General features: G+C 50.8%; 1 protein-coding gene across 4 annotated transcripts in view; it reads right to left on the reverse strand.

Moving 5' to 3' along the window:
* Positions 1 to 27,148, reverse strand: part of LOC118221215 (signal-induced proliferation-associated 1-like protein 2) — a 110,413-nt gene that overhangs the window by 61,646 nt on the left and 21,619 nt on the right. For all 4 annotated transcript variants that reach the window (XM_035406067.1, XM_035406066.1, XM_035406069.1 and 1 more), the window contains exons 2-4: positions 11,040 to 12,895; positions 6,725 to 6,858; positions 3,452 to 3,640 (exon numbers count right to left, since the gene is read on the reverse strand). In XM_035406067.1, the coding sequence (XP_035261958.1) occupies positions 3,452 to 3,640; positions 6,725 to 6,858; positions 11,040 to 12,462 (1,746 nt within the window). In that variant the 5' untranslated portion in view covers positions 12,463 to 12,895. The remainder of the gene's footprint in view (positions 1 to 3,451; positions 3,641 to 6,724; positions 6,859 to 11,039; positions 12,896 to 27,148) is intronic.

Raw genomic sequence — 27,148 nt, forward strand, 5'->3', positions numbered from 1 at the left:
GAGAACGCGTGCGCTCACGGCTAACCGGAACGCCGTTTACTTTCCCTTTTCCTTCCTAAAATCAGCCATCTCGCATGTCACTGGGACAAGGAACGTTCCCGCTTTAAGTGCCACATTCTGGCCACCTGACGCCTTATCTCCACCCATCTGACCTTTGACCTCAGAGCGACAGTCAGTTGAGCAAATCATTAAGAGCGTCGTTCCGCTTTGCTAAACTCCCTTCCTCAGTGTCTCACAGTAGGGGACATCAAGGACATGGAGACAGTGTCTCACGCAGGGTATCTGATACACCACCGTTTTGGCATGACAATTTAACACGGCTAAAAATTTAATAAGCGACGTTACTTTACAAATCATATTCGACATTGCAGTTGAGTTCTGGGACGAGTACACGCAGAGCTTTTTCATTTCCTCGTTTCGAAGCGACGCGTTCTCGCACAGTAGCGGGAGACGACCCCGTCAGAGGGCAGCTGGCGGGAGCCGAAATGTTCGCGGTGCATCACGACCCCGGCCGCCACTCAAGCGCCGCCGCTTGAGCCGAGAGGTCTCAGCCCGGCCTCTCGGTGCGCGCACCTGCCCCCCCCCCCCCACCCCCCCGCGGAACGGCCCCTCTCCGGCGCTTTACCGCGTTCTCGCATCCTAGCAACCGAGCGCCTTTCGTCTCCGCGGGCGGCTTCCTCCGTGCGAATGTAATGGCGCGTGGTGGTGGCGGCGATGGAGGTGGACCGGCGGGTCTCTCATGACGACCGTATCGCCGTGGCGACTCTCAGGAGCACCCAGGCGGCGGGAGAGAAGGCAGAAAATGAGCTGTCCTGCCGTTACAGAGCAGGCAGCGGAATCCTTCAGTTCTGGGACAAGCAGGAGGCTGAAAACCTGCTCAGCTCAGCACTTTTACCTGGTTCTGCATGAAATCTGAACAGCTGCTCGTCTTTCTCAGTGAGTTTATGGAGTGACAAGCTCTGCAACCCTGGTGAAGAACATCCAGATAGAGGAGGTCATTAGATGTGTATATGTGTGTGTGTGTGTGTGTCCAGTACGTGTGCTTGTGTGTGTTGTGTGTGTGTGTGTGTGTGTCCTGTACGTGTGCTTGTGTGTGTTTTGTGTGTGTGGTGTGTGTGTCCAGTACGTGTGCTTGTGTGTGTTTTGTGTGTGTGGAGTGTGTGTCCAGTATGTGTGCTTGTGTGTGTTTTGTGTGTGTGGAGTGTGTGTCCAGTATGTGTGCTTGTGTGTGTGTGTGTGTGTGGAGTGTGTGTCCAGTATGTGTGCTTGTGTGTGTTTTGTGTGTGTGGAGTGTGTGTCCAGTACGTGTGCTTGTGTGTGTTTTGTTTGTGTGGAGTGTGTGTCCAGTATGTGTGCTTGTGTGTGTGTGTGTGTGCGCCCACATCTCGTAAACGCACCATTAATAAAGCCCCACACCGCAATCTAGAGATGCTTAGCACTTAGCCATGTTCTCAGAGCGTCTCTGTCAAATCACTTCATCACGAGGAGGAGGAGACGTCTTCATCGACTCATCACCATCGCTCCGGGCCCCCCCCCCCTCCCCCCCCTCCCCCCCCCCTCCCCCCCTCCTTTCTGTCAGCAGTCTATATCAGGAGAAAAAGGCTCAATTTCCCGCCCGTAATCCCATAAACAACGATTAAACGTCGCGGGCGTCCGCTCCGTATCAGGGAGGGACGCTACGCCCGCGAGGGCGCAAATGAAACGCCCCCGATCGACGTCCGGCGATCGATTTGGGGAAACGGCGGTCGGAAAAGGGAAAGGGGCGTTTATTACCGCTGGCGCTGATGAGGAGATGAGGGGGTCGTCTCTAATGAAACGCTCCTTCCTCGCAGCCCGTCGATACGCGCCGGATTACCCCCCCCCCCCCCCCCTGACCCCCCCCAGCGTCTCCTAATCGAGCCTGAGGTGCAGCTTGGGTTTCGGTGCACTCGATTCCAGCACAGCACCCCTTCCCCCCACCTCTCCGTCCCACCCCCCCCCCCCAAACCAAACCACCTGGAGACCACGAATATTTTTAGCCGTGTCGATACGGAGCCCGCACACACTGAGTAACACGATCTTAACGCTCCCCGCGTTTGATTTGACTTCCAGACGCGGAGAGGAGAGCGAGAAAAAAAGAGAGAGAAATAGGAGTAAAAAGAGACAGAAAGAAAACGAGTGGGGAAAAAAATAAGAGAAACGGAGAGAAAAGAAAGGAGAAAAAAAAAGATAAAAAATGATAGGGAATGAAAGAAAATGAGAGAAAGAATAATGGCGTACAAATTGAAAACACAAACCCGAACAGCGCATATGTCTCTGTCGATCTGGCGCTCGCTCGCTCTCACGAAGACTGAAAAAACCGAGGAGACAAATCCACCCGTCTGCCTGCCCTGAATTATGGGCTGACGATGCTGCCGCTCTTACCAGAAAATACGCCTTTCTGTTACTGCAGGAAGAGCAGCTCGGCGTTCGAGTTCTCTCATACGACCTCGACTGGAATGACTTTCTCGGCAATTTAAGCCAATTTCTTTTTTTTTTTAATTTATTTAAAAGAATCCCATTAGATGAGAGCACATGTCAAGTGGGATAAATTAAACGTAAACTTTCAACCCAAAAGCAAAAAAAACCAACAGCTAAAGTTCTGGCAAGTCATCACAGTCAAAAAAAAATAATAATAAAATAAATAAAATCATTTTGAAAGATTCAAAGACCTCGTGAAATTAAAACCCGATGATCGTCTCGTCGAATCCCACGCTAACTAGGCTACGGCACCGCTGCGTTTCCACGGCACCACCCTTTAAACGCGAAAACCCCAGGAGCCGTTAAATTTAATAGCTACAACATCGTTAGGGGCGATATCCATTCAAGGATTGCACGAATGTCCAAACTGGACGGCTGGTTATGAAGGATGCATTATGTGGCCTTGCAGTGTGACACTCACATAAATTACGGCCATTGAGTTACAGTAATTACAAGCTTCAAATAAGCGAACACCAGACCTCAGCTATAAAACAGCGATTCATCATACCCTACTAATGACACAGCGTATTAAAATGGCTATTCATAAAAGTGCCCGGGCGAAATTTTGAGTAGGAGCAGGAGAGCTGACCCTGGATCAGTTTTCCCCTGTTCACAGTCTAACCATGTTCAATATGAGCTAAAATGCTAAACTGATAACTGATCCTACATCAGCACTCTGAGATATGTTTTACTTTGTGAATTACTGGCCCTAGAAAACTCAGATAGGACCCCTCAGGGATGCTGGAGATCAGTTACAGAAACAGAACTCACAGAAGTGCCCATATAAACCCCTGTGTACAGACACACTCTGAACTGATCTCAGATCAGTATTGACCACACTCCTCCCTGTGTACAGTCACACTCTGAACTGATCTCAGATCAGTATTGACCACACTCCTCCCTGTGTACAGACACACTCTGAACTGATCTCAGATCAGCCCTGCTCACTCACCCCCTGCTCGTCCAGCTTCAGCAGCTGCTCGGGGACCTTGGGCGAGCTGATGGCCAGCCTCAGGCACGGGATGTTGAGCTCGGGCACCACGTACTCCAGCACCTCCTTCAGCGGGAGGCCCCTGGCCGTGCCGTGCTTCGCCGTGGAGGGCACCGCGTCCTCCAGGATCGCCCCCCGCAGGGTGGTGAGCTTCGGGGGGATGGGGGCACGGGGTTAGGGGCAGGGTAGGAAGGGAGGGAGGAAGAGGGAGAGAGAGAGACATTAACATTTAAGATTTTAATTTGTGCAACTTGAGATCTGTGAGCTAATCACACTTCCCGTTTTCTTACGAGGAAAAACACGCTCCGCAAAGAGAGGGAGAGTGAGAGCGAGAACCAACAGAAGAATAAATTAGATTTATGCAAAAAGGACAGAAACCAGACACTTTTTTGAATAAAAACTAAAAAAAGCTTATTAAGCCAGTGTTCATATGAGAAATTCGTTGTAAACGATGTGAAAGACACGCATTTCAGGTCTGACAAGACTGTAAGGGAGTGGAGGGTGTGGATGAACTTAATTTCTCTTCAGCAGTGGATAAAAAACATTTAAGCAAAATGGATTTTTTTGTCTCGAATCAAGCTTGAGTTCACTTAAAGTTTTTAAGAGAGAGAATGAAGGAGAGAGGGAGGACCGGAGAGAAGAGAACGAAAGACAAACCGACAACGTTAGCGGGCCACCTACACAGGCAGCAGAAGAACCAGCGAACGCCCAGCCAAAGTGAGCGGGAACTGATGTTGGCCCAGCTGCAGTGGGGACAGCAGATTTTTTTAAAGCGCAGGCTGGCTGTGCTTCCTCCCCGTGATAAATTATTGAGCGCAGCTTAACTGAAGAGGATGTCACGTCGAGTTCCGCCGTTTGTCTTCCTGTGGCTCCTAAAACGGACCTGAGTGGTCTGAACTCTGAGATGCGGTGTTTCACCAGGAGCGACAGCGAATGACAGGGTTTCACCCAAACACACAGTTTGGGCTGAGCTACAACCCAGCCGTCAATCACCAGAGCTGTCTGAACCAATCAAAAAGACTTTGCTCCATCTGCTCCAAACGTGATGTCAGGACCAGCGGGTGACTGACAGCACATGTTGCTCCGCCCACTCTTGAATTCACGATGCCTCTTTCATCACCGATCATGACCGCCTATCTCCGTGGAAACCCGATAGCCAATCCCGCCCCATATAGCCCATACGAAGCTAGGCCACGGTGGGGAAAATCGACAGTTACCGACATCGGTAAGAATGTGGATGTGGGGGGGGAAAAAAACCTTTTGACCTTTGACTTAATCGGGGGCATAGGGGGCTTCTGGTTGGGGGCGGGGGGGGGTTGCTATGCTATATGATTTAGCTCAGCGTTCTATTAAGGCCGCAAATCAATAGAACGTGTTGCTCGTGCACTTATGGAAATCGATAACGCACGCAGCCTGTAATCACACTGTCAGCACGTGCACACCCTTCTCTTTTAATCTAAACAAACATGTGGGAGGACGGCGGCGCTTTCCGGAAAGAACAAACACCCAGCGCGCTCGGGGCGGGCGGAAAAGAGAGCCGTGGGATTGAGGCAGGGGGTCTGATTTTACAGAAAAGCGTGCTTTTCTCAGCCAGACATGTTCCTTCCCCTCTTCCATCAGTATTACTTCAATAATTCAGAGTGGAGACTGGGCACGGTCTAACACTAAGGGCTGTGTGTGCATACGTGCGTGTGTGTGTGTGTGTGTGTATGTGTGTGTGTGCCTGTGTGTGCGTGTGTGTGCGTGTGTGTGTGTGTGTGTGTGCCTGTGTGTGCGTGTGTGCATGTGTGAATGTAAGTGGATGTATGTATCTAAACATGTGTGCATGTATATGCTTGGGTTAATAAAATGTGTGTGTGTGCGCGCATGCATGTTTGTGTGTGTGTGCGTGCGTGCGTGTACCTGTATTGTGTGTGACCGTATGCACAATGTGAGTGAGAGAGAGGGAGACAGAGATAGAGACGATAAAGAGCGTGAGACAGAAAGACAAAGAGAGAGAGTGTGAGTGAGTGAGTGAGTGAGAGAGAAAAAAGACAGAGAGAGCACACGTGCGTGCAGAGCCCCCCATCAGGCCTGATAAATACTGGTGATCCTCCAGCCTTCCAGCTTCCACACGCCACACTGAAGCATCCTAAGAGATCTCGGGCGATGCCACCGGCGCCGCTGACGCTGTTCAAGAACCCTCAGCTGCACGGGCCATGGAGCGCCAAGCAGGCGTGTAATGTCCCCGCGTCATCGCCATGGCGACAGAGCGACTCCATTACGATGTCGTGCCGAGATAATGTCACATTCCCCCCGCTGGACCCCTTTCCACCCCGGGCTGGGACTGCTGACGGGCGCACGCGCCAGGGTTTGGCTAACCAATCCGCTGAGGCAGCGCTTTTATTCTGCTGTCGGCAGATTCCAGCGAAAAAAATAAAAATAAAAACAACGCAATCCGAGTTCGTCCTGAGAAAACCCGAATCCGTGTTTGCTTCTGCCGGGTCCTTCAAGACCAGACTATGTCGATAGGAGATCAGGCAAGGTGAAGCAGGAAGTGAAGTGAGGAGAAAGTGCTCTCGGTCGGGGGGGGGGGGGGGGGGCGGAGTTCTGTGAATGCTCATTCGCTGAGAAACCCACTGACTCAAAGTGGACCCCTCAATCTGCACAACTGAGAAACAGCGAGCGGGAGAACGGCATTCGATAGAAGAGAGAGGGAGAGAGAGAGAGGGAGAGGGAGGGAGAGAGGGAGGGAGCGAGAGAGAGAGAATGAGAGAGTGAGGGGGAGAGAGAGAGACAGAGAGAGTGGGAGAGAGAGAGGGAGGGAGCGAGAGAGAGAGAATGAGAGAGTGAGGGGGAGAGAGAGAGACAGAGGGAGAGAGAATGAAAGAGAGAGAGAGAGAGAGAGAGGTAGAGAGAGAGGGAGGGAGAGAATGAAAGAGTGAGGGAGAGAGCCATAAAATGTGTCACTTTGATGAGCAAATGATACCGCACTAAGCGTGTGATAATTCCACTTTCTGTTTTTGGAAGGACTTGCTTTATCTCCCGAAGGTGACATGGTAGCCGTCCTGTTTTTAACAGTAATGTGATACCTTGTTGATCTCGAAAGTGACGCAATAGTTGTACTGCCTTTGCCGTTAATGTGTTACCTCGCTGGTCCTGAGGGCGGCTGTACTGTTTTTGCCGTTAATGCTTTACCTCGCTGGTCCTGAAGGTGACGCGGTAGTTGTACTGTTTTTGCCGTTGATGTTTTACCTCGCTGGTCCTGAAGGTGACGCGGTAGTTGTACTGTGCCCCCTCCTTATCCTTCCCATCGTCTAGCTTCTCTCTCCGGATGCTCACCGCCACCGGACCCAGGTTCTCGTCCACGCCAAAGTAGTTCTGGTGCTCTGGAAGGTTCAATGGCAACATTATTTTACATTTTTATAATATCTAAGTGCTCGCATCCAAAGTGACTCTTCACTGTGACCTTTACTGAAGAATTTAAGGACACAACGGCAGTGCCCCAACTAGAACCATAGAACTAGCTTTGAGTTACAAGGCCTAAATTATTACACTGATGTCCAATAAAAACACACCACTAACAGCCATCTAGGAGACTGTTATCCCTACCCCTCCCCCCTTAACTCCACACCCTGTCCATTCCTCCAATCAGGCTTCAGTGTCAGCATTTAACTCCAGCCCGCAGGCCTTTCCTCCAATCAGGCTTCAGTGTCACCTAAAAAAGTCATTGATTTATTTTCCTTCCACAATGTTTGTAATTATCTGCAGTCAAACAATTTAAACAACAGTAGAAAAGGATGGGCAAACAGGCTACAGGATTCTGGGAGTCAAAACAAAAATGAAAGTTTGGCGAGGGGAAGGGGAAGGGGTTGGGGGGGGGGGGGTGGATGTTGGGTTAGGTTGATCCCGCTGAGCCTTCTTCCAGCAAGACTAATGGCTGTCCTGTGTTCACCGCATAAACAAGAGCACATTTCCAAAGTCTAAACAACCAATGTCCATTTGGGGGAGGTGGGGGGGCAGAGAGGTTCAGCAACATGAAGTATCCCAAATACCCTGAGTGCTTTTAAAGCGGTTTGTTTCTGTCACTCACCCAGCGACCCGTGTTTAAATGTGAAAAACGACATCGCTAATCTCATACAAGTACACGAGGTCCACGCGGGGCCTGGATCTTTATCGATTCTTAAACTTTTTCGGCTGGCAGTTGTCGACCTCTCCTCTGCGAGTTTGCCCCCTTGCTGGCCGTGCGGAACAGCAGCGGGTTTTCGGCGGAAATCTAGGGCTTCCTGTCCCACTGGGAGGGTCGTGCTCCCAAACCTTTTTGGGGAACCCCTGGCGTTAAAGAATGGACTCCACACTGGCATTCCCCTTTCTTTTATTTTTTTTTTTTTTACTGTGTCAGGAAATGCACACAAAATGGCTTTCGTGTGGCAAGATGAGTGAAGCCTGCTAGCGCCTCCCACTGGTCACTGCATCGCGCAGTCTGGAGAGAGCTGAGCTTGAACAGAGGGAAGGGCGCCCCCTGCTGGTCATGCGCAGTCGCTCAGTCGAATGAGTAGCTGCAACATGGGGCTCAAAAAAAGAAAAAGAAAAAAAGGGGCTTTTTTGCAAAGAGTTTCTAGTAGGAAATCTGTGGAAGAGTCATGAGCAGAAAAAATTCCAGGCCAGTGGTGTTTGCTCTTGGACCTTAGAGAGGTGCAGGATACTGCTGTTTTTTTCCACATTAAAATTAGTGGCCAATTAAAGTCCCAAGAAAGCAGGTGAGGTGAGTTAACAGTGTAATCAGCTGCTTTAATTCATCAGTTAAGCACTGAGTGCTGAGGAAAAACCTGCAGCTCCCCACGGGCGAGAATAAATACTCCTGCATTGAGTCAGCTAATCACCAGGCCTTAGAACAGATACACAATAAGCCCACATCATTCACCCCAATTAACCGGGAAATGTTTTTTTTTTTGTTCTCTAAAATTGGCTATTATTCTGTGTCTATGTCATCATCGTATTGTACATGAGACAATGGGGATATGACTAGTTTGGACACTGTCGTGCGTAGCGCTGTAAGCCTGGACAGCTAGGGAAAGGAGGACTTGACTGACATTAACACTGTATTTTTGTATTTTGTACCCATCTGACATTTTATATTTTATATGCATGTGCATCCATTTATCCATCTGAATGCTTGCTTAGGCAATTCAGCACAGTATTTCACAATTTAGCACAATTCAGTATTTTTGCTTTAGGGTGCAATGGTAGTGCCCCACCTTAGACTCAAACCTGCAACCTCTGAGTTACAAGCATAGGTCCCCATCCATTAGGGTACAGTGACACACACAGCACCCAGTGGGTTCAGAACCTCGTTTTTAGTGGATCGAGGGTGGTCAGAGTTTGGAGCCTTTTAAATGGTTGCAGTTGGCTTGAGGTAGGGAGGTGCGGGGGGAGGGGGAAGGGGTGAGGGTGGGGTGGGTCGATAGGATCAATGAGCGGTCATAGGTGATAAAAGCCTGCCACTGTTGTGGGATGGTGGGACGGGGGGGTTTGCGGAGGGGGGGGGGGGTCAGACAGACACCTGTAGAGGAGGTGTTGACAGCCCTGATCTTTCTCTTGCTTCCTCTCCTCCCCCATCTGAATTTCTCCTCTCCCTCTCCTTGGCCGGGGCACATCACATGACACCCCGCCCCCCCAGACGGACAGGATTACTGCGCGACCCCGAGGCAGCGGGCCTCCCGACAGAGCCATCGCCCCTGGCAACGCGGCCGTCCTGGTCACGCGTTTGGCGGAAAGGCACGCCTGTGCCACACCGGGTCTTCTCCGCAACACTGGCAGGTTTCTCTGTCCTGAGTTAATTACGCTCAGACAACCGTCAGAGAGGAGGGGGGGAAAAACCGCCATTTCCGCCCCCCTTTAATACGAGTCTTGCTGCGTGAAAGTTCCTGCATTCTGGAGACCGGTTTTGAGTGATTTATTTGGATGTAAATCTGCACATCTACAGTCAAACCAACGTGTTCCCTTCCTGCCTCTTCTTCTCCCCCCTCGCCCCTCCCCCCACTACCTGGAAGTTCCGCTCCTATGGATTTTGCTGACGCTACTATAAAAAAAGCAAACCTTCAAGTGGTCAGCATTTTCGTTATGGACTTACCTTGATATAAGTTAAAGACGTCAAAATAAGAGCACGTTTGAATCCTCTACTCTACTCACATGCAGCAATGCCCACTCACTGCATATGAACAGTAATTTTGCAAATTAAAAGCACTGTGTATTCGGTTTTTTTTCTCCCCATTTCCTCACTCGCACGGTCGCAGAAATCTGAGGGGGTGAGGAGAACCACAAACCTCGAAGTGTTTCCGTAAACAAAAAAGCAGGGAGGCATCTATTTCCAAAACATTGCATGGCGGAGGAGGATAACTCCGCAGGGGAAGCAGGAGACGGGCCGGAAGGGATTTCAGGTTTTAGAATCGGTGTGACACCACATGCAAAAAAAAACTAAAAAAAAAAAAAAAACTTGAAACCCGTTCCACCAGGCAGTCGCACAAGTAAACACCATCTCTGGATGTCCGTATGGAGGTTTCAATCAAAATCCGGGGGAACGAAGTACCCGTTTTGACAGCTGAGGAGTTTGGGATATTGGGGGGGACTGCTGAACCTCCTTCTCCGAAAAACTTGCTCGACATATCGCAGCACCTGACAAGTACTGATACCACATTTCCCCCCCAGGGAGAACACCCAGCTCCAAACCCCCTCGGGAAGCCCGAAGGCACAACACGGAAACAATCCCCCTTTTGTCCGCAGAACCTTCCGGCTAATCCGCAGACGCATTCCTGGTAGTCTGCAAGAAAATCTTCCGAGAGACATTCCCGCAATCGGCAGACCCCCGAGCTTATCGCGAGCGCTCCCACACGTCGGACACAAACTTCCCTGTTTTGCGGGCGACAAAAATAAACTCCCCCCCCCTGAAAACAGGGCCTATAATTCATTCGCTCTTACGCACCAGGAATAACAATGCGCTTCATATCTGTACAGAGCTTTTCAATAGATTGAAGACACTTTACATAATCAACAGACAAACAGACACAGAGAGGTGCATTAGTCAAAAACGAGGAGCACAAAGACAAGCGTTATGAGTCACAGCGGACGTAACAAAAGGCTGTCGAGTAGTCCTAACCTGCAGGCCTTACTTTTGTGGTACAAACACTTACCGTAGGGAATAAATTTCCGCAAAAAACAATGTTTATATCGCGTTCACTTTGACCACAGGTTCTATAAACTGAACACAGATTCTATAAACTTATTCACATATAAATAGATATGCATGCGCTTGAGAACAAGCAGCCTCATCTGCAGCCACGCTGCATGCCTGCTACAGGAAGCTCGCTGAGGTCGTTCTGAAGCTTTCTCATGAAGATAAAATTTAAAAAAAAGAACCAGACAGAACAGCCAGACAGTATTGTGACCCTACACAGGCCCAACCGGGGCTCTCAACATGTTGGTGTTCGCCTGCAGGACTGGGTTATAAACTGGGTTTCCTGGGTTAAACTGGGTTTCCTGGGTTACAAATGTAAACTCAGCTCTGCCTCACCTCTGTTGTAGAAGTACTTGTGGTAGTAGTAGGCCCCCAGGTCGATGTGCTCGATGATGTAGCGCTTGACCTTCTCCCGGTGTATGGGCTGGTTCTCGCGCGGGACCTCCAGCACGGACACGCCCGCGTTGGTGCAGTGGGAGCTGAGGGAGGACTCGAAGGAGCAGTTCTCCCCCGCGCTGTAGGGGGCGGCGTTGGCCCGGGAGAGCGAGATGCGCCTCTCGCCCTCGCCGCCGATCTCGTTGCGGAAGTACGGGCAGCTGAGGACCAGGCCGTTGCTCTTGCCGTCGCCCTCGTCCGCGTCCGGGTTCTCCTTGGAGTTCAGGTCCTCCCGGCTGCCCAGGGGCGATTCGCACGCGGGCACCGCGCCCCCGATCCCGCCCCCGCCCCCGCCCCCGGGACCGCCCCCGCCGCCGGCGATCTGGTACTGCGAGGCGGCGGACGCCCCGGTGGTGGTGTTCTTGCGGCGGCCCAGGTTGGCGCGGTTGGCCACGGCCTCGCCGATGTTGAAGAGGACGCTCTGCACGTCGTAGTGCGCGAAGCACTTCTGGAAGTTCGGCGTTCGCCGGTCGTCCTGCTCGCCGCCCAGCGAGGAGAGGCGGAGGAGCCCGTCGCTCTCGCTCTTGATGGTCCGCAGCTTCCGGAAGAGCGAGGTCTCCGAGCCCTCCGACGAGCGGAAGCGGCGCATGAAGGACTTCTCCCCGGCAACCCCCGGCCCGCCCATCCCGCCGCGGCCGTACAGCAGCGCGCCGTCGGCGTAGTCCAGACCGGCGATGTGCACGATCTCGCCGCGGGCGATCTGCGCGGCCGTGTGCAGGCTGGGGGAGAAGGCGGTGTCGTAGCGCAGCAGCTCGGGGAACCCCAGCGGGGGCACGGCCCGGTGGTCCAGCGGGTCCACCCGATACCCCTTCAGCAGGGTAAAGAAGCCCACGTCCCCGACCCCCAGGCCCTGCCGGTCGATGGACGAGGTACTGCCGTACTCCCGGTGGAGCGACGCGCCCGTGTTGGGGTTGACGGCGTTCTGGTCCAGCAGGTCCTCGGCGTCGATGTCGCTGATGGTCACGTCGCTGTTGCTGCGCTGGCGTATCGGGTGCAACCCCATCTTGAGCGGGGAGGCGTGGTCCAGGAGGTCGCCCAGTAAGTATTTCGCGTCGGGCAGCTCTGAATCCGGGCATACCCTACCGCCTTGCTCATTAACTTCCATGCTCTCGTCCGATTGGCCGTTATGGTAGCCAATCATCAAGCTCTCATAGTTTGGGGGCGGACGGCCCTCCCAGGCATCCTTTCGCGGGGGCCACTCGGACACCCTAGCCCGTACGCCCATTTTGGGCATGGCTGGCGTGCCCTGCACGTTGGAGGTAGGCGGTCCCATGTTCCCGTTTAAGGCTCTAAGCTTCTTATTAAACAGGTCATCTGACTGCATAATTTCCCAGGATTCCTCCAGCACCTCCCGCTACTCCAGCGGGCTTCGCTCTGTCGTCGTCCTCTTCGTCTGCGGCGGCCTGGAGGCGGAGGGGTCGCTCACGCCCTGCGCGCAATCCCCGTGCAGGGTGGGATTTCGGGACCCCTCTCCATCGCACCACCGCAACTCACCTGCCGGACCCTCTCCAGAGGACCTCTCAAAGGATTTCTCTGCTTGCAGCTTCCCAGGACGGACCCCGTGTCAAAGTGTCCCAGCTTATCGCAAGTCCATAATCCACAGGAAGGGGCGGGGCAAAGCGTTCGCCGTGCAAAATGTGCCCTTCGCAAAGGCAGTGAAGCGTTTTCGGGAATGAGCAGGGAGAGCAGGGGTTCACGCGTCACAGTACCGATGGTAGAGCGGGACAGCGGATGACCAATCAGGATGCTTCAGAGATCTGCACAAAAACACAGAAGAGAAAGAAGAAAGTTTACAACCTTTTTTTTTTTTTTTTAGATCTGGGGAAATGTAAAAATTTCTCGAAATCCAAAAAAAAAAAATGCCTTTCAAATTAGTAGCATAGCGGGAGAGAAAAACATTAACACAACGCGCGCAATTTTTAATTCACAAAAGACACATAATGCATTTGGCTGCTGCATGATGGGAACAGTAATCCTCCCTGCATTCACACGAGGCTGAAGGGGGTGATTAAGCGGCCTGTGCTTTGGCGGCACGTTTGAGGGAATTCCACGTTTCAAAAGCAGCCCTTTTTCAGACGCGCCTGGCTCACGGACGCAAGCCAACTCAAACACTGGCGCAGACGGACGCGAGAGAAACCCGAAGACCCCAGCCGTGGGGGACAGAGAGCCCTTTGACAACTTCCCGGTGGTTCCGGATTCATTTTTAAAAATGGCGCATTAGCAGGAAAAGCGTTTTACAACATATTAATCATCACGCAACGTGTGAATAACATGCCTGCTTCGTGTGCGTGGACACGATATGTGCCTTCTCAAAACAGCAAAACTAGCAGGAGGAGGTATGCTGGACCCCGTGCAGAAACAGAGCCGATTCTAAATGTCTGATAGATCTGAATCGTGCTACTCTTTTTCCTCTCCATGATGAAAGGGCCTTCGGTGAAACCGCCCGATCCCTTGTTTTATCACCGAGTTCACGGAGCAGAAAGGAAAACCCATTATGGGTATTAAATAACGTGTGGCTGGAGCTCAATGCGCCACTTCAACTTCTGGCGGCGAGACATTTAACAAAGACCTATTACAGGAAGCGTAAGCCATGCACATGAATCACCTGCAAGTATCACTCCGGCCCAGCTCTGCGGCTTGGGAAACAGGAAAGAGAGCGATGGGATATGGCGGTGGGGGGGGTGGTGGGGGTGGGGTTCGGGGGTTTGGGTGGGGGAGAGGGCTAGAGGGCTAGAGAGGGAGGGCTAGAGCCAGCAATAATATTTCCCAAAAGGAAGCCCTTAGAGACAAAAGAGGTCTATTTTAATAGCCTGGGTGAAGGGGGGATACATAAGATTGCGATTGTTGTGGACGTTTGCCGTTAAAATGGAATGTTTGGCCCCATCGCCGACGGAGATGGACATTCCTCGTTCCACGCAGTTGTTGTCAAAAAAATGAATGCATGCAAATGCAACACACCCACTGATAATATATTCTGCACAATCCAGCCCATTTTCCACCTGTGCCATGCCCTCTGAGCTCTGCGCTCCTCGCCTTTGGTCTAATAAACACCAACACTGAATAGCCACACCCAGCGCGCCCCCACACGCCTGACTGCGTCCATGCGCCATACGACATGGATTAGGAAAACAGAGCCCTAACTGTGCCTGACTCACCCGAGGCTCAAACCCTCCCTGTTTCTAATCATGAAAGAGAAACGAGCCACTTTGCTGGACACACATCGCTCTGGCTCCCAATCCCAAACATCTAACCACAGCCCACTCCATTTTTCCCCCTTCCATATTGCCATGTTGAAATTTTATTTTCTTCTCCCCGAGGGGGAGAAAGTTAAACATGTCGTATTTCAGGCGGTTATAAAAAGCGCAGGAAAGTCTGAAGAACAAATGCCAGAACAGTAAAAAAAAATAAAACAAATAAAAGTACGCCACCGGGTTTGGTATTAGGATGTCCGCAAACCCATTTTTTTTTGGCAGCAAGTTAGCCTACATCCTGATCTATTTTCGGGACGTTTGGTTCCTGGGGAGGGGGGGGGGGGGGTGGTGACTGTTGTTACATTTGGCGTGGGAACAGAGCAGCCCAACCCAAAAAGTACCCCACACCAACCCGGGCAGAACCTGCCTGCACCTTAGGGACCTTTGGATACTGTTAATAAGTCACCCCAAAGACTTTCGCCCGCCACAATGGCAGGTTTTGTTAAACCGAGGTTCCATGACACAATCGCGTTGTTTTATTAGGCCTATATTTTGCCATGAAAGAGGGCTGTGGAGGAGACGTAAGGGGACTACTGACGGACCTCTTCGAAAAAGGGCTAAGAGCCAAGCTCCCTAAATGTGTGACTGTAGGGACAGCATACAGTAATACTTTTGTTTTCTTATGAATGGAAAAGGAAGGAGGAACAAGAATGTCCATGGGGAGTCAAACTCTTAAGGGGGGGTGGGGGGGGGGGGGGCGGGGTGGGATTGAACCCCGCTGTGCTTCTCAGGGCAGGGAGAAACACCCTGGTTTGGTGGACCAGGGAACGGGCAGCTGTTGACCTAAATAGCTTTTACTTGTTTTTCCAGAGGAAACAGAGTAGCATTAATGTTCTACATGCAACGTGATACAACCTCCAGCAGGGGACTGCCCACCCCCCACCCCCTTCCCACACCCCCACGCTGCCATTAACTTCAAGAAGCGACGTCCCTGAATAAATAAAACATTCCAGAGATACGGAGCTCAGCAGGAAGCAGAATGATCTAATGCTGACTCTAGCCCATAGGCTAGCCATTCATATAAGTGGACACGCCCACTTTAAGGTCTGATTTACCCATGACAGACAAAGCTGAACAATTTCTCTCCTCAGACTACGGGGGACGCAACACCCAATGGAATCTTAACATGGTTACGTAGATTCTCCAAGCTGGTGAGCGATCCATAAATTTTGTATCCTGCAAAGACCAAATTCCAGGAAAACACCCAATTCAGTCCTGGGGGGGCTGCAGTGGCTCCTGGCTTTTGTGGTTTTCTTTCAATCAGCAAGCAAGTTAGTCCTTGGAAATGAGGCGTGTGGAATCTTTAGCTAATCAGTGACTTAAATTAAGCATGTAAGTACTGAAACACACTGAACACTAGTTTGCACAACAACCCTGCAGAACTAGAGGTGACCTGGACTTTCAGAAATACGAGATCAGTTCTGCCCAACCCTGTACCTGGAGATCTATCGTCCCGTAGGTTCTCACTCCAACCCAAACAAAGCACACCTCATTCATCTCATTAGAAATCTTGTTGAGGAACAGGGTTGGGCAGCTTCGCACTAGATAATCTCAAAGCCCTGAGAAGTACCCAGCTAAATACAACGAGACAGTCGGACTGCGTCTCAGACGTCAACGTGACGCAGATCAGATTCCCTGGTTTTCTCGAGCGTGGGGAACGTGACCGTGTCTCCACGAACCAGGAAGCACCCGGGGAGCCGCCGCACCTCGGCTGGAACGAAACTAAACAAACGACACAATAGCAATTTCTCCTCGTTAAAACTGCACGGTCACGCATGAGGGGCCGAATCTCCTGGTGGATGAACCACGACCTTGACGCACGGGGGGGGGGGGGGGGGGGAGCATTAAAAAGTAAGGATCCAGCCTTGTATCCATCCCCCCCTATCAGTGACAACCAGTTAATAATGCAAATCACTTTCATTTCAGTGCATTCTTTCCGTCGTGCTCCTTCAAACCCTTGCCAATTGAATAATAGTCAGAGTCAGAGTCTCACAAGTTCTCCACACAGCCGGTGGGGAAAAAAAAAAAAAAAAAACAAGGATTATGATTGGCCAGTAAGGGCAAGACCACGAGACACCGATTGGACGTTTGCCAAGAAAACGGGATAACACCCCGTGTAATTTCATAAAACCGGACGGCGCGAGATCTCTTAAGCCCCACGGCGAGACAAGATCTGGGCTTCATCCGCTCGTTCGAAGGGACGGATTATCTGAAACTGCGGCGGGACTCTTTTCACATCTGCCGCGACTGAGCGAGGACACGACCGCAGCGTACGTGCCGGACACCGCGCGCGCCGAAGCTCCGGGATCTACGGCGGTCCGGCTTCGCGTACAATCGCTTCGAGGTTCGCGGGGGCCTGGTCAGCCAGCTGGCGCAAGTTCCAGTTAAAGTTTCTGAAACTGGTACTGACATCACAAATCCAGTCCCCCAGCCAGACTACAGTGGTGGATGCTGCACGTTATGGAACCAACATCACAAATCCAGTCCCCCTGCAAGTCTGCGGTGATGTGTGCCATGTTACCCAACTGGCATCACAAATCCAGTCCCCCATCAGTCAATTGCCAAGTGCCATTGGTAGGTAAACTGGGCCTGGCATGCAATGACAAGTTTTGTGAAAGCCATTCATAGGTTCTAATTCACCCAACCTCTACAGCAAGCTTTTCTGTTCAACTTTTAAACTGCACATTCTTTGGACAATTTGCGTATAGTACATGGATGCATCTATTGGGAACAACTGATCAACCCCTGATAAGGTGGCATAAAAGAACGTATCTTTTTTCATTATTATAAAAGTTAATCACTTTTTTACAACACATTTATCCAGGCACCCATGCCGCTTTTCAGATGCTTAAAGTCAAAGTGTTTCACTTTTCCTTAAAATATTGACCTTGTCTCTGAGCTTTAAAAACTCACCTCTCCCACGGTGACAAAAAAAACTAGGCTCGACAATCAACAGCGCACGGGTCCGAAAACGGCAGTCTGCTCGACGTGACGGGTCAGACAGCGGTCTGCCCCCAGCAGACAAAACTAACGCGAAAATCCGCTCGACGGGACGCGTCGGCTTTCCCGCGCGAGGTGCGTCCGGAGTGTCTGGTGGCGGGTTGCCAGGTCCGCGATCAGAAAGTCCGCCGACCGTAATCCCCAGGAGGAGCCCAACTGACATGCCCCGAAGGCAAAGGTACTTAACCTCGATTGCTCTCGCGGGGGGGGGGAACAAAAAAATAAACAGTCGAATTATAGGTTACCGTGCATTATGCGAGCAATTTAAAGCCGCACCGGATTGGAGGAACATCATCAAAGTTAGGGTCGCACGGCACGCAGTGCATTAAAGAGTCTGCAACAGACGGCCGGTTTCAGTTACAGAGAGCACCGCTCCGGATTTACATATGGAAATGATGTGCGGTAACATTACCACAGAAAAATAAACAGAGCGCTCCTCTCTATTCGTCGAGGCTGAAGACAGAGTGGGTCTGAAAAACAGCGAATCCTGCATTTTATTTCCCTGGCTGCCCAGTCTTAGTACAGGATTGCGTGTCTTCAGCAATAATCAGAACTCTACACCTGCAACGAGCTCTCCCTTTTCACCTGGCCTTGTCTTTGTTTCCTGGGAATTACAGCTTTAACATGCTGACAAGGGGAAAAAACAAAAAACACAAAAAACAAGGCATTCCCAGGACTGGAAGAAGCCTTTCAAAAGACAAAGATTCCCCCGCTAGCCTCTCGTTGGAAACCGAATCTCCCCCAAAGTGCTTTTAATCTGCCTGAGCCGGAGAGACCGTCTCTGGATCCCGAACAAACAAACACCGCCGAGCTAGAGGGGGAGCAGAAACGCTAGCCCTCCTTTGAAGACGCTGCCAGTGGCGAAATGACCAGCAGAGAGAGAGAGAGAGGGAGGGAGAGAGGGAGAGAGAGAGAGAGAAAGAGTGAGATTAAGAGAGAGAGAGAGAGAGGGAGAGAAGGCGAAAAGGAGAGAGAGAGAGAAAGTGATTAAGAGAGAGAAGAGAGAGGGCAAGAGAGGGAGGGGGAAAGAGAGAGAGAGAGAGAGAGATCACTGTGCACATGACAAAACAGCCACACACCGATAAGAGGAGAAACTCCCACTTGCACAGTCAATGCTTTCAGCATGAAGTCACCAGGAAGCCTGCTGCCAGAGTTACGCTCGCTCGCTCTCTCTCTTTCAAAGGCAGATTTTCCTTCCCCCTTTTTCCCATGAATATAAAACTAAAGTACAAACGTGCCTCTGTGAGGATTTTTTAAAATGTAAAACCAGGGTTGCTCTGCAGTAGCTCTGGCCATCCTCCTTTTCCACACCGCACTGAGTTGGGAGAAGGCTGGGAGGAGTCTGAGCGTGTGCGGGCTGAACTGAGAACAGCGAGGCCAATCAACATACCGATCAACCAATCACATCAACCCATCTACTTTTTGCACAGTTCCCTTCACAAACGGCCTGTCACGCAGCAGTTCACAAAGAACATTTTCCACGGGTGAATGTCAGAGAGTTCGAGATCTTTCCATTAATCCACAACTATCTTTCTCACTTTTACTGCTCTACCCACCAGTAGGCCTGTAGCACACACTGCACTGGCCTTTCCCTCTACTCAATCAATCAATCAAATTTGATTTCTATGGTGCATTTTACAAAAAAATTGTCACAATACAAGTGCCCACAAGTTCACCCTGGCTGAAACCCCATCAGAGCAAGCCAGGGGCAACAGAGGCACGGGAAACTCCCTGGAGAGCATGCAGGAGGAAACCTTGGGAGGAACCAGACTCAGCTAAGGGGAGCTCGTCCTCCTCTGCCCAGCTCAGGGTGTGTGATCATGGGGACAAAGATAGTCTCGTCCAGTTTCAGTCAGTCTAAATCCGTTTCCAGGCCTGGTGGTATGACAGCAGCTGGAGTTCCAGGTTCAGATTTGAGGCCATCCAAAATTAAAGAAATGATGGTGGGGGGGGGGGGGGGGGGGGTTCCGTCTCCCTCTTCGGTATGTTTTAGTTTAGAAAATAGAAGCGGTGTGAGCTTAAGCAAACTGACAAGGCTGGCCTATATGTATGAAGGCCAGAAAAACCAGGGAGCCAGAACCTATCAGAACCAGTTAGAATCAAGTGAGCCAGAACCAGTCAGAACCAAGCAAGCCAGAAACAATCAGAAACAGTCAGAACCAAGTGAGTCAGAACCAGTCAGAACTAATCAAGCTAGAGCAACAGAGAAAAACTGAGCAAGACAGAGACAGCGAGAGAGAGAGAGAGAGAGAGAGAGGCAGTGACAGACAGCAAGCGAGAGAGGCAGAGGGATAGAAAGAGACAGAATCAGACAGAAAGAGAGCAAGACAGACAGAGCGAGAGAGAGAGAGATTATGCATCATTACATAAAGGTCTGCACCTCAACCTTAGTTCAGTCTATTTTTCTGTCACGCAACACAGCAGCCGTTACACAACACACACTTCTATAATTCTGCCTCATCGTTCCTGCTAACCCCACAATATCAAAGGACGACAAATCGGAATCTTTCTTTCCCCCCCATTTTTAAAGAGGATACTTTGTGTGACTATGAGAAAAATATGAGATTATTCATTTCCAGGATTGATGGGATGGGGTTTGGCATTTGTGGCATTTAAATTTCTGTGCGGTTGGGGATTCTCTGGTTTTTGTCCCAAACCCACACAATATTCCATCAATATTCAATTTAGGAATGCTCTATGTGTGTAACATATCTGAACGTAGTGCCAAAGTTTTACACAAGTAACAAGGATATTAAACATAGGTCTCTGTAATGTTGCTCTGCTCCTTTTAATCTCAAGGATTTTCTTCCTCCCAAAATTAGACAACCGTGACAGTGAGACCGTAAGGACTATTAATTTTTCAGGCAGTGCAGCACGGCCTTCTGAGACTGATGGGGGGGAATCTCAGCTCTGCATCCTGGCCTAATTCTTCTATCGTTATCATCGCTTCACTGAAAGAGATTTTCATGTGGCTACTGGTCACTAGCCATGAAACAGGTGGAGGAGCATTCTGTGGAAGCGGTATTGGGTTTTTTTTTTTTTTTTTAAGGGGCATATGAGTACTGGCAGCTGGCCCGCACAGACGGCGCGTTTCTGAATTTTGGCGAGAACGCAGACTCGGGCCGGTTCTGACGTCCGACGGCTGGATGGCCCCGCTCACCCAGAGAGAGTCTGCCGGTTCCAGAGGCCCCGCCTTCGCCCATCCCGGTGCTCCGGCCAAAAATCACAGGCCTGCACGTGTTCTATGCTCGCTCGGGTTCCCCAAAGAGAGAGAGAGGAAGAGAGAGAGAGATAGAAAGAGCAAGAGAGTGAGAGAGAGAATGAGAGAGTGATAGAGAGACAGAGAAAGGGAGAGAAGAGAGAGTGAGTGACAAGGGAAAGAAGGGAAAGTAAGACAGAGATGAAAAAGGAAAGTGGAAAGAAGGGAGAAAGAAGGAAAGACGTGAAAGAGTGGCTTTTCCCCCTGATCAGTGTGAGGTGGGGAGCAGACAGACAGGCAGACAGACAGACGGACACGCCCTGAGAACCGCTGCCTGTCAGCCACCCGCCGCTGAATCGCGTAGCGAATGCATACCGCCACTGAATCCTTCCACAGGACTTAGCGCCGACAAATCGACCGCGGCTCTGCAGGGCTCATCTGAAAACGCAACCAGCTGACAGACCCTGCCAATCCAAAGGCCTACAGGCCCTGCCAATCCAAAGGCCTACAGGTCCAGCCAATCCAAAGGCCTACAGGCCCAGCCAATCCAAAGGCCTACAGAACCTTCCGATCCAAAGGCCTACAGGCCCAGCCAATCCAAAGGCTGACAGGCCCTGCCAATCCAAAGGCCTACAGGCCCAGCCAACCCAAAGGCCTACAGGTCCAGCCAATCCAAAGGCCTACAGGCCCAGCCAATCCAAAGGCCTACAGGCCCAGCCAATCCAAAGGCCTACAGGCCCTGCCAATCCAAAGGCCTACAGACCCTGCCAATCCAAAGGCCTACAGATCCTGAGAATTCAAAGGCCTACAAACCCAGACAATCCAAAGACCTACAGACCCTGCCAATCCAAAGGCCTACAGACCCTGCCAATCCAAAGGCCTACAGGCCCAGCCAATCCAAAGGCCTGCAGAACCTTCCGATCCAAAGGCCTACAAACCCAGCCAATCCAAAGGCCTACAGGCCCAGCCAATCCAAAGGCCTACAGGCCCTGCCAATCCAAAGGCCTACAGGCCCTGCCAATCCAAAGGCCTACAGACCCTGCCAATCCAAAGGCCTACAGATCCTGAGAATTCAAAGGCCTACAAACCCAGACAATCCAAAGACCTACAGGCCCAGCCAATCCAAAGGCCTACAGAACCTTCCGATCCAAAGGCCTACAGATCCTGAGAATTCAAAGGCCTACAAACCCAGACAATCCAAAGACCTACAGACCCTGCCAATCCAAAGGCCTACAGACCCTGCCAATCCAAAGGCCTACAGACCCAGCCAATCCAAAGGCCTATAGACCCTGCCAATCCAAAGGCCTTCAGACTCCGCCAATCCAAACGGCCTGTAAGCTAAGTCAGTAATAAGGCACCAAGGATGAATGGACAGAACAGGATGCAGACAGGTACATACGACAGGGGGCGGAGCATCTGCCAGCTCCCGCAATTACCCAGCAGCCCTTGCGAGCCGTCAAGTGGAGGCAGCGCATGTCATACTCACAGAGCAGCCAGACTGAAGGAAGATGTGTTCATGATAGCGAGCCCCCCCCCACCTCCCCCCTTCCCCTTCCCCCCACCCACACGATAAAGGGTGTCCGTGGCACCAAACCGGAGATCTATCGCATCGTTCCAGCGCCATAGAAACCTCGCTCCGTTGCCACGGTTGCCGAACTGGCCCTCGATGCCACGCAGGTTGAGATTACAAATCATAAATTATTTAAGAACATTAATAAAAAAAAAAACTGAGGAAGGAAGACTCCGGGGGGTGGCTGTGGGGGGTGGGGGAATATGGTGGGAAAAAAACTCATTAAATGCATGCCCTTGATGTCAAACCATTTTCGGCAGTTCACAAAGGCATGAAATGAGAACCCGGAGATGGGGTCACGGGACCCCACTTATGATCTCTGATTTTACACATTCCCTGTCTGCCGGCGAGGATCTCTGCAGCGTTCAGCACTTTGCCACATTTTCAGCACTGCTAGATTCTCACAGCCTTAACAACAAAACTAAGATGGAGAACAGAGAGCAGAGGAGCTAGTGATGTCACTCAATGAGCCAGACAAAATCTAACAGCTATAGTACTCCGTGTCATTTGTGATACGCTCCAACCCTTTATGAGGTGTGAGGTCACAAATATGCGATTAGAATGTTCTTACCAGTCACTACTGGTAATTGAAAGCGATGGTGTTCCAGGACACTGACTTACAATTTCCCGGATAGAAATTTCAAAAACACCTACAACTCTTCAATGGGCTAATGTTGATGGACAGAAAGTACTGGTATAACAATACTTCCAAATTAATGCTGGAAAATATGTGTAAATGAGCCAATTGCTGAACAGATTCCTTGCCCTTCATGTAAATCAATGGTCTCACACACATGAAAAATCATTTACTTGATTTGTTTGCTCATGTCTTTGGCCTAACTTTGCAACAACAAAAAAAAGAAAGAAAAAAGAAGCAAATTCAGATGAATCACAAATGCTCTACAGAGTGAGCTCCACAGCATTTGAAACAGAAATGGGCGACCAGCAGGGCATGCGGCTTGTGCATATGCCTCCTCCCTCCTGTTTCAAAAGGGCTGCTCTGCGGGAGGATAAACACAAAGGGACACTTCTGGTTTGCGTCTCACTTTAAAGGAAAGGATTGTTTTAACCTTGTCCTGACGGTAATTGGAGGGTAAATTAAATTCCACACAAATTCGCCGTCAGATGGGTTCACCGGCCAAGCGTAACCAGATGCGAGCGACTTCGTTGTAGAAGAGAAAAAGCAAACAAAAAAAACTGCCAATTTTGGGTTCCAATCAGTTACCCTTTCCTCTCCAGTAACCTAATTTTTCGGGTGAAGGGGAAAGAGGGGTGGAAAAAACCAGGGATTGGGAACAACGTCCCAACTTTGTGATTATTCAAAGTAAAGAAAGAAGTAAATTAATGGAAGGAGTCAGGAAGAGGGTGGTATATACCGTCCCTTATAAAATATTATTTTAAGAAGCAGCACGTTGTTTCCTTGTTCCGGTTTCTGGGAGGTCTGGAACTGTCCTGTAAGGGGCGTGGGGTGGGGGTGGGGGTGGTGAAGGGGGGGGGGGGGGGCTGAGATGGCTATTCTCATGCCCATCTGCTGTTATGAGGAATGGAAGGAGGAGGGGGGGGGGCACTGAAATCCAGCCCCCCCCCTTTTATCTCATCCAGGCACACAGTTCAAACACGCGACGGGGGGGGCCGTCTCTGCACCAGCAGCACAGGGAGCTGCAAATTAGCAGCAGCGCTGTAAATCAAAGCCCGTTTCCCCTGTCTCTCCACGAACTGCCTTCCACACGCGCACACACAGGCGTGCGCGCACACACACACACACACACACACACAACAACGCCCTGATAACCAGCAGGCTACCCTTAAAAAGCCCTTATAGAGGTTTACCCACGACAGAGCAAACTGGGTTACACTCTCTTTCAACATTGGCCAATAGCACAACAGCAGCACTGGCAATGCCTCACCTGGGACTCGAACCAGCAACCTCTAGATTCCAAGCCCAATTTTCTATACGCTATGCAACCCTGCACCCCTCCAGGTGAGACTGAGGCTCCACCCCCCCCCCCCAATTCTAAACCACATCATTATGTCTCCTCCAGTGGAATCAGCTTCATTAGACTCATCCGCGTACAGAGGAATGAGACACAGCGGCCGTGTCATAATGCCGCTCCGTTTCCGGGGCGATTCGGGCGGGGTCATTCAGGGAAGAGGATCCAAAACGGGCCACAAGCAGACACATCGTCGAATATTTCGCCGCCAAGCGGACCAAGTGCTCTGCACTCTCCGGAGAAGCTTCAGATCAGGTGGAGGAGAGAGGAGAGAGAGCCTACACACACACACACACACACACACACACACACACACACACCGCATACACACACCGCACACACACACACCGCATACACACACACACACAAACACACACACACACACACCGCATACACACAAACACACAGACAGCGCACGGGTGGCCCTTGCTTCTTCCCACCGTTCCATAAACAAACACACCCCCCACCTCTATATCCAGACAACACAAACAGGACCGGGGCAGAGGACAGTGGGGACAGTTTGGAAAGGGTGGGGGGCGGTGTTTGAGGTCTGACTATGGGGCAGTCCCCCCACCACACACACACATACACACACGTGCACACAGGCGCACACACACACTCTCTCAGACACACACACACACAAACACACACACACACTTTCTCTTCCACAGAGGTATCCCAGGGACACACCAGATGGCTGAAATGCTCCTCCTCAGTTGGGAGCAATGGGAAACGGGGAGGAGGGAGATCAGCCAATCAAAACACAGCGCATCGCTATGCTAGCCCCGACACGTTAAGAATGGTCACCAGCGTTTTCCGTCAAATTTTTTCAGGGAAAACCTGGACCCCTCGATCCCCAACAGCAGAGCTAGGGTTGTGTGCAAAAAAAAAAAACCAGTTTGGGATATGGGGGATTTTTCAGCAATTTTACTGGTATCTAAAGAGTTAAAGGTATTTCAAACATGCATCTGACCCAGTTCTGTTATTTCCACAGGGTCAGATTTGGCTACATCGAAGAACACATCCAGTGAGTTGCCAGAGACCGGTCCCTAGATAGGCGTAGGTGTCGAAAAGCTAAAAAAAAATAAACAGACAATTAGCACGAGTGCACTCAGGCGGCTCGGAATCAAGGTCGATGTCAACGCGCCGTCTACGCGTGGTACAAACAGCCGAGCCGGAACCCTGGACGTTATTTGAACGCCGCCGCCGGTCACCGTGGCAACGGGGCTGACCGGAGTGTGGCACCAGCAGTTCGGGTGAGGCGCACTCGTGCCAACCGCTCACATAAAACAACGGTCGATGTTCGCAACGTTCGGCAAACTCCCGCTGACCTGTCAACGGCTGCAGTAGCTTTTATCATACTCAAAACAAAAGATAAGGGCTCTTCTTCTGTTGTTGCCCTTAGTAACCGTTGTTAAAAAGATACGGGTTTGGTTATGACAAACAAAGTCTGTGATATTACAGCTTGGTCTTACTGTTTACCATGTCAACTTCAGAGTTCACTTCTAAATAATATTGACTTTAGAAATGTTACAGAAACACTTTGGCATTGAGTTCAGAGTCGGCCATTTTGTTTGGAATACATCTGGAGCCCACTGTCTGGTGAGCCCCCTTTCACCCACTTTCCTCAACAGGAAGTGAAGGCATTTAGCATAATTAAGTGTTTAAAGCTAAGTAATTTTGATTCCTTCAGTCTTTAACCTTGCTAATAATATCTACCATATGTTCAGACAAACAATACCTTTCTATCTCTCTCTCCCTGAAAGGTAGGCTATAACCCCACTGGGTGAGCAGACACACACACACACACACACACACAACAGCAGTGGGGGATGAATAGGGCTCCTGACAGGGTAGGGTTGCCGACATTGACTTTCTCGAACACGGGACACACACACACAGTAAATCAGCCACCATATTCAGGTTGCTATAAGGTCACCGTTCACTACAAGAGTAATTAATGTGATAAACAGCCCCTGTTTATCATGCTAACTCACAGGAGCATTAGCCAGAGCATTATCGGCCGCTCTGTTTTTTTAGCGTGTCTTGCAGTAATTCATCCAGGACAGCACGGCACAAAGGGGGGGGTCCAGTACGGGACAGACTAAATTTGGCAAAAAAATACGGGACATCTCAGCTAACGCGGCACTCAGGAGGACAGGAATAGGTGAACATGGGAAGAAAGAGGTGCTTTTGGTTTTTTTTCGTCCTTCTCTTTTTCCTTTCCCCCCCTCTCCCTGCAGATCTCTTCAGCTACATTTCATTTGAGGGGGGGAGGGGCAAAAAAGAAAAAATTCAAATCTGCACCCCTACAAAAGTAGTGCACTGTGTCTGAGAGGGGGAGAGAGAGAGAGAGAGAGAGAGAGAGAGAGAGGGTGAGGGAGAGAGAGAGAAAGAGGGAGAGAGACAGAAGGGATTAGGGTACTTGTTTACCCCAGTCTCCACACAGTGAGGCTTCATTTGAAAGGCAAATCCATGGCCTGGTTTGAGTGCTCCTCATTTGGATCCTGTACCCAGCGGGAGGGGGAGAAGGTGGGGGGGGGGGTGAGCCGCATGCCAAAACAGGTGCTTTTTGCTCCGCTCACGCAGCCCCCCTCACCGGTCGATGCGGGGGGGGGGGGGTGTACACTGGCAGGCGGCGACCGCCGGGCGGCTGAAGTTACTGACAGCCCGTGATGGACGGAGCGGCGCGAGCAACTGGATAAACAAAGAGAGATACGGCGGCCATTGTTCCCGCCAGGAGCCTCCCCGACAGCCATTGTGCTCTTTCTCAGCCGCCTGTCAGAAGAAAGAAAAAAAACCGGGGGGGGGGAAATGGGCGGTGGGGGTGAAGGCCAAGACCTTTTCAAAAAACTTTATTTGGGGGAGAAGATTCCCACAAAATGTTACGAGGTCATGGCTGGACACGTTTACGAAAAAAATAAAATAAATAAATAAAGCATTAGTTCCTCCTCTGACGTTCTTTGGACATGAGCAGGATGTTGTTTAAGGTTTTAAAC

This window comes from Anguilla anguilla, chromosome 2, assembly GCF_013347855.1.
Source record: "Anguilla anguilla isolate fAngAng1 chromosome 2, fAngAng1.pri, whole genome shotgun sequence".
NCBI classification, from domain to species: Eukaryota; Metazoa; Chordata; class Actinopteri; order Anguilliformes; family Anguillidae; genus Anguilla; species Anguilla anguilla.